This window comes from Leiobunum rupestre, chromosome 10, assembly GCF_980474605.1.
Source record: "Leiobunum rupestre chromosome 10, qqLeiRupe1.1.hap1, whole genome shotgun sequence".
NCBI lineage: Eukaryota > Metazoa > Arthropoda > Arachnida > Opiliones > Sclerosomatidae > Leiobunum > Leiobunum rupestre.
In genome coordinates this window covers 30209131-30220294 of record NC_143393.1, presented here as the reverse complement: position 1 = coordinate 30220294, position 11164 = coordinate 30209131, and the positions used below count along the sequence as shown (strand labels likewise).

Here is an 11164-nt window from a genome sequence, read left to right as displayed (position 1 = left end):
TTCGGGTGTTGGTACGATAATTCTATTCGATCAGGTTGGCAACGCTGTTGTGTACTCAAGTAATATTGATTTCGAGTATAGGTGGTTCAAAAGAGAACGTTTTGTTAGGGCCATTTAGGACTCTTGGAAATTGGAATTGAATGAGAGTTCTTTTTTAAGGGGGCTAGATGACCAATTTTTAAAAATAAATAAAATTTAAAAATCACATTTGGAGGCCCCAGAGGCAATTTTTTTAAACTTTTATAGGCCCCTATAATAGGCCTAAGATTTTTAAACATAGGCACGTGCCTACTTGTGCCTACTGCTGGCGGGTACAGATTTTGAATACCTACCTTTTAATAACAGGTATGTGATCGTCAAAAATTTGGCTTAGACCTTTGCTTATGGGGACCTTATGATAGGCTTATGACTAAACTAACATTTGTAAGATCTCAGTTTAAAAAATAAATTAAAGTCTGAGAAATTTTATTTAAAATATGAGAAATCAACAAATAATAGCGGAATCTTAACAAGTAGAAGTTGTGTGAAATGCACGAGCAAGCACTTGAAGACGGATGGCCACGTCAGATGGTGTCTCTTTTCACGAATTCCAATTCATTCTTATCTCTGATTTACGTTATTGCTACTACGGTGACAATTGTGACTTGTCGGACAATTCAATTCGCTCGTCCATCTGATTAATCAGGGGTGAGATATGTGTAAAGGCCACGTCAAAGAGGTAATATTTGGGGATAGCGACGGGACACCCGTGGCGGAAGTATTACAATCACCCGTTGGAGAATTGGTGGTCGTCTTCACCTGACCCTCCACATTATCTGCTACACAGACGCTTTGGATTAAAAGACTGCGCCACTTGTCCCGGCTATTGATTATTAGCTAATACGACTCTCTTTGTTATTAGTTAGTTGCAATTTTAATTCAAATGGGGCCTAGAATGTATCACGACTTTCTGGTAAATGGTCAGCGGGAAATTTTATTTACTTCGAAATACCGTTTTGCCAGTTAAAAATGCTAGGTATATTCAAATAAACATCGATCAAAGCTGCGGCATCATTTGGTCACAAGGTGAAGTAAGCATTACAAACACATTTAATATAAAACAATTATCGCACATCTGACAACACTGATTATAGCTTTTTTTTATGTGACAATTGTGACTTGTCGGACAATTCAATTCGCTCGTCCATCTGATTAATCAGGGGTGAGATATGTGTAAAGGCCACGTCAAAGAGGTAATATTTGGGGATAGCGACGGGACACCCGTGGCGGAAGTATTACAATCACCCGTTGGAGAATTGGTGGTCGTCTTCACCTGACCCTCCACATTATCTGCTACACAGACGCTTTGGATTAAAAGACTGCGCCACTTGTCCCGGCTATTGATTATTAGCTAATACGACTCTCTTTGTTATTAGTTAGTTGCAGTTTTAATTCAAATGGGGCCTAGAATGTATCACGACTTTCTGGTAAATGGTCAGCGGGAAATTTTATTTACTTCGAAATACCGTTTTGCCAGTTAAAAATGCTAGGTAGATTCAAATAAACATCGATCAAAGCTGCGGCATCATTTGGTCACAAGGTGAAGTAAGCATTACAAACACATTTAATATAAAACATTTAAAAGTTATTTAGTATCTTGAAATATTGCTAATGGTAAAATTTTAATTTTAATAATTATGAAAGCAAGATGTGTAACCATATTATGGTTCCATTAGACTTCTTTTTTTGATATGAAGTTATTCATTCTTATTAAATCACTCTCTGAACTGCTAACCACTAAACCCTATTTATCATATTATTTCTTAACTGCTAGCTGATCTAGAACTGGATAATTACTAAACTTATTAATTACTGTGGTATAACGAAATAGTTTTCGGTTCAACACACTTTTCGGCATTTTTGTTGGTACCAAAGTTTTTGAATCTACTTCCAAAACTTCTCTTTCCTTCGCACGCGCCACGAATGTGTCCAAAGATTTTTCACGTTAGCCGACGAAGGAAATGACTTGAAACTCTAAAATAAAAATTCCTTTACCACTTTATTTAAATATTTGAAGCTAAGCCTCGGCCAATAAAACCACCCGTTCTTTAAAACTTCGCCTACAAACGCGTTTGGGTGACCAACACGTTGTGTACAATTTATTGTTTAATTACACAGAGCTACTTGGTTTGCAACTGGTTTTTATGGAAAATGTAAACTTGTAAGCCTACGCGGCGGTTTTATAAATTAAGGAGTTAATTTTATTAAACGAGCGTATAAAAGAGAGTATAACCCTAACAAGGAATTCCAGCTTCCGCCATCACTAACTCGTGGCGCGAAAGTCCGAAACGTAGAAGAAAATCTCCCAAAGATAGCTCTATAAACCTCGCAGCAATTGGAATTTCCTAATACGTTCTAAACTATCGCGTCCCTTCTCTGCTTGGGCTTAGGATATTCCACTAAATATTTGTTTATCTTATCTACTATACAAAAGAACCTGACCTTGTCTATTGTTATTTTTTGGGGTTAACAGGTGACACCATCGTCGCTTCTGGGTATAGATGTTGAGACAGGAGAAGTGGTCGAAGGAAACGGGTCCCTGCATCAAATTTCAGGATCTTTTCACCGTGGATTCTACCTGGCCAGACCCGAGACTGCCTGCATGATGCACACGCATTCACCCTACGTTTGCGCCATTGGTAAATGCTCCCTAAATACAGAACCCTTTGACCCATTTCCAAAGGGTATTAGCACCTCTAAATTACTAAGATTGAATAGACATAATATAGTTTATTTCGACTATGGCTAACGACTGACTTTCAGTGTCGTACGTAACATCTATTATGTAACGTAAATCATTCAGTGTCGTACTTACCGTCTATTACGTAACGTAAATCATTCAGTGTTGTACTTACCCTATTTTACGTAACATAAATCATTCAGTGTCGTACTTACCCTCTTTTACGTAACATAAATCATTCAGGGTCGTACTTACCGTCTTTTACGTAACATAAATCATTCAGTGTCGTACTTACCATCTATTACGTAACGTAAATCATTCAGTGTTGTACTTACCCTCTTTTACGTAACATAAATCATTCAGTGTTGTACTTACCCTCTTTTACGTAACATAAATCATTCAGTGTCGTACTTACCGTCTATTACGTAACGTAAATCATTCAGTGTTGTACTTATCGTCAATTAAGTTAAGCTTAATATTATATCGAACCTATGAACTTTACAGCCAGCCTGGAAGACCCGACCTTGTTGATGCTTAACCAAACTGCCCTGGCTCTCTACAACCGAATCGAGTACGATTTCGATTTCGGTGGTCTGGTGACAGACCTGAATGAGGGTAAACGTCTCGGAAGGCTGCTTCAGGGAAAGGTGGATAATCTTTTAATGGCTCATCATGGATCCGTCAGTGCTGGACACACTATTTCCAGGGCATTAAACGATCAAATCGCGCTCGAAATTAGCGCCAGAAATCAAGTACGTTTTCTTAAAGGCTGTCTCATTCACATTATTTCCGCTACGTAGGCATACATTTAACAAAAAACTTAAAATTCAAAACATTTCAACAATTTAAAAGAACCTTGTTTTTATCTATTTTAAATACTTGATTATTTTGATCATGTTTAAATTTTTGGTCTCCTTCCTATCATGACATTTCCAAAAACCAAGAAAGGCAAATGAAGTGAGGGGTTTTAGCTTTCGCTTGACTGAAAAATATACTAGATAATTTTTTTTTACAATTTTAAATACGAAATAATAATATATAAAAATAAATAGATATATTTTAATATAAAGGGTGTTTTTTTTGTGCTCGAAAAAGATATATATTTTTTTAAAAACTGTTATATCGAAAGTTGAATATTTTTGCTGACCAACACCTCGAAATCTAGGTTCTACATTACCATACTGCAGAATAGTCATTGCATTAAAGTGACAAAGGTCTAACCCCTGAGTATAAGGTGCGTTTGACGAAATATCTATCAAGTGTACAATACATACTTAGCGCTCATGGTATAATTGCCAATTTTAATAAATGTTGTGGAAAATGGAAAATTATCGAGAAAAAATTACCATAATACAATTACAACAAAAATAATAAAAATGAAAGGAATAAACATTTAGCTAGCCCAGCTTGTCACTTTTTCAAGTCATGTTTTTTAGTGAAAAATTCATTTAATTTTTCGATGACGCTCTACAGGTTTCCCATTGACAAATTTATTCTAGCACCTATCGGTGAAAAATTAAGTTTTGGAAAAACGTGAAAATAATTTCCGAAATCAATGAAATTTTGTCAGTGAGTGTCCCCCGGCATGTATAACGTACCATAAAAATTTCAACATTCTAGAAAATATAGTTTAAAAAACAATTCGATAATATTATTTTAGTACTATAATTTTTCGTTTTTATTTTCCTAAAGTAATAACATAAAAATTATAAATAAATAATTTTAAAATATAAGAGAATAACAAACTATATGCATACATAAATACATATATACATTTATATATACCAGTATATATAAATGTATATATGTATTTATGTATGTATATAGTTTGTTAGTGACACAGAGGTGACATATTCCTCAATTAAGCTGTGCCAGCAAAGGGGGGTATGAGCTATTCCCGAAACGTATGGTAGTATGTACAATTGTTTTTACACACAATTCTTAAGGTATTTGTGTGTACTAAGATCACGTAGTGCGTAGCCGCCGATGCCGCCGCTGAATCTTCAACCATTAGGGTCAAACAATGATACGTCAATCGACTGAAAATATCAGATCCTCAATGACCCAATATTCATTTGCCCCTTTTTGTGATTTTGGGCGATTTTCGACTTTAAATTTACATACGTTTTTTTAACTTAAGACAAACTTGGTTGTAAATTATATTTTTATTTAGTTCTGATCCTTTTGGAACTACGGTTAAGGTTTCATTAAGGAATTTACATTTTAAGTGAGATTTCTGGCGAATTCGCAGAACCATACAAACCGGGTACGCACTATCGTCATATTTGAATCTCGTGCCAACTGATACAGGCGCCATCTAACTCGTTCGCGTTTCGCTATCTTATTTCCAAAACCAGGTAACTCGAAAAATTCGGTTTGTATAAAAATTAATTGAAATTAAAGTGTTCGCGTTTCGCTACCTTATTTCCAAAACCAGGTAAATACCAAAATTCGGCTTGTCTAAAAATTAATTGAAATTAACGTGTTCGCGTTTCGCTACCTTATTTCCAAAACCAGGTAAATACCAAAATTCGGTTTGTCTAAAAATTAATTGAAATTAACGTGTTCGCGTTTCGCTACCTTATTTCCAAAACCAGGTAAATACCAAAATTCGGCTTGTCTAAAAATTAATTGAAATTAACGTGTTCGCGTTTCGCTACCTTATTTCCAAAGCCAGGCCCGGGTAACGAAATCTCGTTGATTAACCGTTTTTAAACGGTTGAGAAAAAGCTGTAAGGTAAACGTTGATAGTAGATATCGCGATGACCGGTGATTAGACGTTTTTTGTAACGTATAATAAAATGTTAATATATATACAAAGAATAACCAATTATCAACGTTATTACCATCAACGCATTTGAAACTTTTATAACCCAACGTATTTAATACGTTACAACAACGTGTTTAAACGTTTTCTTTACTAAATATCTACGTTTTAAATCATGTTTAATTAACCATTTTATCTACGTGTAATTATAACTAAAATTATCCGCGTTGAAATTAATCTCATCCATTTAGTTTGTAATGCCATAGTTTCTAAATAAAACGACCAGAATGACCTTAGAAAGAACTGCTTTATATTTATTTAAAAACATTTCTTGCAGTATTTTCAAAATCAGGTAATTCAAATGAATAACTGGTCACTCCCAAAGAGTTAAACTTTATAACAACTTTTAGCAAAAAAAGTAGTTGAGGGAGAGTTCAATTATGAATATTTCTACTGAAGGTGCTCCTGCAAGCTGCTGTATAGCAGAACCTAGCTTAAAATATAATCCTCTATTATATTTTAAACTGGGTTCTGCTCGAAGGAGCTACTTCAGTAGAAATATTCATAATTGAACCCTCCCTCAACTACTATTTTAGCTATTGTTATTATCCTCCTGTATTATATATATGCTCAGAAATTTGCGTTTTCCATCCAATAAAAAAGACAAATTTTAAATATTAGTCAAATTTGGCTTATTTTACCCTAAGCTGACATTAATTTAACAACTTAAAGATAGATGAAGTATTTCTGGACCAATTTGACCATTTCCTTCTGCGAAAGCTTATTTTACCCTAAACTAACATTAATTTAACAACTTGGAATTATATTTCAAGAAAAAGCTTTAGAATTTTGGATCAGGGTGAAAAAATTTATTTAATCTCAAACTTCAAGTACATTTCCTTCTGCTTCAAGATAGAGGCCTGTTAGATTAAAAAACTAATAGGAAAAGTCAATAGCTAAATGAGCCAGATTGTGGTTTCAAAAAGAGTGCCACGCCTCATGACCCCCGAAATGTGAAATACTGTATTTCAAAACGATGAATAAGGTGAAATGGTTCGGCACATTGGCCAGCAAGGTCGCCAGATCTTACGTAATTTAAATAAAAATTAATAATTTAATTAATTAATTTAATTTCTTCGCCATTGTCTCCTCGATTTTTCAGCGGTGTTTATTGCATTAAACACCAGATTAACAAATTTCTGACTTTCATAAAGCTACACTACTCTCCCAATGGAATTCAAAAAAAGTTACTTTAGCTTGCCCAACTTGTCACTTTTTCAAGGCGAATTTTGTCAGTGAAAAAGACGTCTATTTTTTTCGCGCCATAGCTATTTGTACGTTTTCGGTGACGCTCTACAATTTTCTCATTGACAATTTTCTTATAGCACCTAGAGGTTAAAATTTAAATTTTCAAAAAACGTAAATATTTTTCGATTAAATGCAATTTTGGTAAAAAGTGTCCCCCGGCACGTATAATGTACAGTACAAATTTCAACTTTCTAGAAAACATAGTTTTTGAAAAAATCACTTTTTCGAGCAAAAAAAAACACCCTGTATAATGTACCAGGGTTTGTGTTTATTTATCGTTTATTGCGCAGGTTTTAGCTATGCAAACAGGAAGAAAGCTGAAAGAAATATCAAAGGAGATGTGTGAATTAACCGCGTCGCAAATAGCGGAGGTTCATAAAACACCAGTTGTGGATTCGCATCTTCAATCTATGATAGAACGTCTTGCTAAGCAAGAACCAGAATTTAAATTTTAGTTTCATACCCGTACACAGTTTTGGAACTGTATCTTAAGGTTATATGAAATTAAAGTAAAAAGTTAAAATTACTCTGACCAGTTTGTGCTTTGTTTACTATTTCTTTAGGGCTAAAATAAAGTTATTCTAATAAGAAAACTATATTAATGAGACAAAACAAATCAATCAATTAATGAGACAATATTTTTCTAAGTGGAAATAATTTATTCAATTAAATGAACAAATAGCTTAGATTTCTAGAAATATTGAAATTTCAATAACTTTGAAGAATGGAACAAAATCGTTTCATTTTTATCAATATATATCTTTTTATGTTTTAATTTTTCTTTCTTCATAACATTTGAAAAATAAAATTGATTTAAGAGAAACAAATTGCCTTTCACTTACCTCTTGCCACTAAAAGGCATGTATAATACTGTAATTGTTTTACTAATTGCTTGAGGTACCGAAATTTCAATGTAAAACTGCTAATTTTTAGTACTGGCGTCGGGCACTAAATGGAGTAAGCGCTACAACAGCTTTACAGTCTCCTAAGGATTAATTAAACCTAAACTTTTAAAATAACAGTGTTGCCACAGTTTTTCACAATCAAATTCCCTGACTTTTCCAGGTTTTCCCTGACCATCTCCTGAGATTTTCTCTGACTTATTTTGTGCCAAGATTTGGTATTTTTTAACCTATACTTTAGTAAAAGTTTCCTATTTGCAACCGAAATTAAATTCACTAACGTTTCCTTGATTTCTAGACTAATTTTAGAAAATTCCCTGACTTTTATACCCATATTTAAATTCCCTGACTTTGCCCTGATTTTTATACCCATATTCAAATTCCCTGACTTTTCAAAGAATTACATGTTCTCCAGATACCGTGGTAACTCTGAATAAAATAAATGGAACATGTTTAGAAATATAAATATAATACAAAACAATGTTTAAGTTATTAAGTGCATAAATGGAAAATGAAATTCCTCACGATCCTTGCCTAATATCTATTTAAAGAATTAAACGAAACCCCAATTTTCCATTTTAGTCTAGTCTCACACAAAGTTGTCCGTAAATTTAAATAATATTGCCCATATTTGATATTTTTAAACAAAATAATTAAATGATTATAGCAAAAACGGGGTTATTTGAAAGTTAGACTACATATCGTAGTTCACGCTTCTGGGAGAGTTTCGTCAAAATCTCAAATTTGAAAAGTAAATACCTTCAGAAACAAGTTATCTTCTTTCTAAAAGCCAGTTTTAGGTTCTGATGAATCATTTTGCAACGATAAGTGTTAATTTTAAGTTTGAAAGTGATAAAATTGTGAAAAAGCCTTGGCTACGGTGCTAAGGGCTCGCGGTGGCGATTTCTTAATAATAAAAATAATCAGCTAGGCTAATACCCAAGGAACAACCTTAGCCCCAAATCATCTAGCGACTTATAATGTCTTTAAACGGGTGGCCGGGTTACAATGGTGGCAAGCCCTTCATGCCACGCGAGCCAACAGCTCCCTACACTAACTATTACCGTTAACCTCAACAAGTTTTTATGGAAGGGGAAACCGAAGAGCTCGGGGGAAAACCCCTTAAACCAGCGTGGTTCTAAGTTTAAACACGTTCGAGCACGGCTTCTCCGCATTCATCATGCAACGCGCGAAATTCATTTGAGGAAATGCCTAGTTGATAACATAACCACTGGGAGGTACAGACAGTACCACCGCCAGGAATTTTTAACACACAGGCCCGGTCTGATTTAAAGACCCCTCCCCCCTATCTATATATTTTAATTTTGAAATGTCCGATTTTAAAGAATTTTCTTGACTAAAGTAAAAATTTTAAAATTATGACACTAATATGTTAATTTAAACGTTTTCTTAGGAAAGATAAAATTTTCTGCCCTCGCAATTTAATCAAAGAATGATACTCTTCGATTAGAGCTTTTACCAAATTCGTCAACCACTAAATTAGGGTTTTCTTTTAAACAATTCGACAAATCCCGATTAATGGACAACGTAGCCAGATTTGAAAGTCTAAATTCTCCCATAGTTGTTCGAAGACGTGTTTCTTTTCTTTTCAGGGAACTGAAACTTCTTTCTGAGATGGTGTTTGCGACAGGAATGCATTGAACAACCTTGTAGTACTTAACAAGGAATCAAGGTCGAAATGAAACCTATCGTATGTGTTACAATGTGTTAGGATATCGATTTCGTTTAGGAAGTTCTCAGAGTTAAGGTCAGACGCCATGATACCATTATATAGACCAGAGTTTTCTAATAGCCGGATTTTCATTTCAGAAATAAATTTGGTTATTAATTCGAAATAGGTGGGCCTCATCTGGTCTATTAGGGTTTTTGCTTCAGTTTCCCTGGTCCCCGTTGTAATTGTTACCACACTATGTTTTAATCTCCTGTTAGGGATAATTTTACGTTTACGTAAAGCTAAAGGCTCGCTGTTACGGTCAGGTACTGCAATAAAAGCCGATTCCGCAATTTTAGTAGCTTCTTCCCAAATAGAATCAAAGCGTTCAGAGTTTCTACAATCTTCTAAGGTCTTGACAGTAGCTTGGCAAATGGCAACGGCTTCCGTAAAAATAACTTTGGAACTTTGTAAATATTCCGACAGGGAATTTGTTACGCCTAATACTTCGTCTAATGCAACGACTAATATTAAGTTGTTAAAGTTATGTAATTGGGATATATACCCACGACACTCAGCAGCCTCGTCGGGTTTTCCGTTTTCAATCAGATTCTCTAAAGTTAAAACTACGGAATCGAGTCTATTTCTAAAATAGTGAATCCCTTTTTTTTTGCTCCACCATCAAGTGTCGCAGCTTTGTGGCATTTTCAGTATGTCGTACCCTAGATCTTTTTGAGAGTTTTCAAAATATTCACTTCTAATAACCGAATTGCTTTGAAAGTTGTAAATGGCTTGAACCAAACCAAGTAATTCCCTAACTGTCGATATTTTGGAGCAACAGTCAACTAAAACTAAATTTAAGCGGTGGCCGTAGCAATGAACGTACGGACAATGGCCACCTACTGCTTCTTCTACTTTAACCCTTACTCCTTTTAAGTGTCCACTCATTACACTAGCTCCATCATAAGTCTGTGCAACACAATTCTCCAGTTTGAAACCACCCTCTTTTAAAAGATTTATAATTGCTGGTCTTAAATTAAATAAAAAGAAAACAGAATACATAATATTCTCAAATATCAATAAAAAAATAAACCAGGGTCTGTGTAAAATTTATGTAAAGGGAGTAGAGTTAAAAAGAGTTTTAAAATACAAGTACCTAGGAATCTGGTTTGATCATAGGTTGAACTGGACTGATCATATCAATTCGCTGTGCCAAACATTATCATACTCTACCTATATAATTAAAAAATGTAAACAATTTTTTCCACGAAAGTTGTTATTTGAAATTTATTACTCGTTTTTTTATTCGTACGTTATTTATGGCATTGTTACATGGGGTAATACATCAAAAAACAATCTGAATAAAATTAAAGTACTACAAAAACGAACATTAAGATCTATTTTTAATGTAAAATGGAATTCGCCAACTAAAGAATTGTATCAAAAAAGTCAAATTTTAAATATAAACCAAATATTTAATTATTCCTGTATAAATTTCATCTATAAGAACAAAAATAATGGACCAGAATATTTATTTGAACTGAAACAAACGAAAAGGTTGACAAGGTCAGAACAATTTATAGAACCTCCATATTGTAACACATCTAAGAAAATAACCTCTATATTTTACTTTGGAGTAAATATTTACAACCAAGTACACAATGTTCTCGAAGAATGTAAAACTTATCAGACCGTAAAACGCCTTATAAAATCGAGCGTTTTAAAAAACGCATAATGAGTCATAAAACGTTTTTAAAGTAACTAAATTGATCTTTTGGTTTTCTTATCAGTGATTA

At 33.9% G+C, this 11164-nt stretch overlaps 1 protein-coding gene across 1 annotated transcript; it reads left to right on the top strand.

The window, feature by feature from the left end:
* The first annotated feature begins 941 nt into the window (after positions 1-941).
* LOC149925356 (uncharacterized) lies at positions 942-7320 on the top strand. The gene is made up of 4 exons (XM_090160414.1): positions 942-1070; positions 2513-2678; positions 3224-3471; positions 7085-7320. Exons 1-4 carry the CDS (start codon positions 957-959, stop codon positions 7247-7249), a joined length of 693 nt encoding a protein of 230 aa, XP_090016540.1. The 5' UTR covers positions 942-956; the 3' UTR covers positions 7250-7320.
* Positions 7321-11164: the final 3844 nt, after the last annotated feature.

Coding starts and splice junctions, on each gene's coding strand:
- LOC149925356 (XM_090160414.1), top strand. CDS start 957: ATGGTCAGCGGGAAATTTTATTTACTTCGAAATACCGTTTTGCCAGTT. Junction 1,071..2,512: donor TCATTTGGTCACAAGGTGAA/GTAAGCATTACA, acceptor TGGGGTTAACAG/GTGACACCATCGTCGCTTCT. Junction 3,472..7,084: donor AAATTAGCGCCAGAAATCAA/GTACGTTTTCTT, acceptor TTTATTGCGCAG/GTTTTAGCTATGCAAACAGG.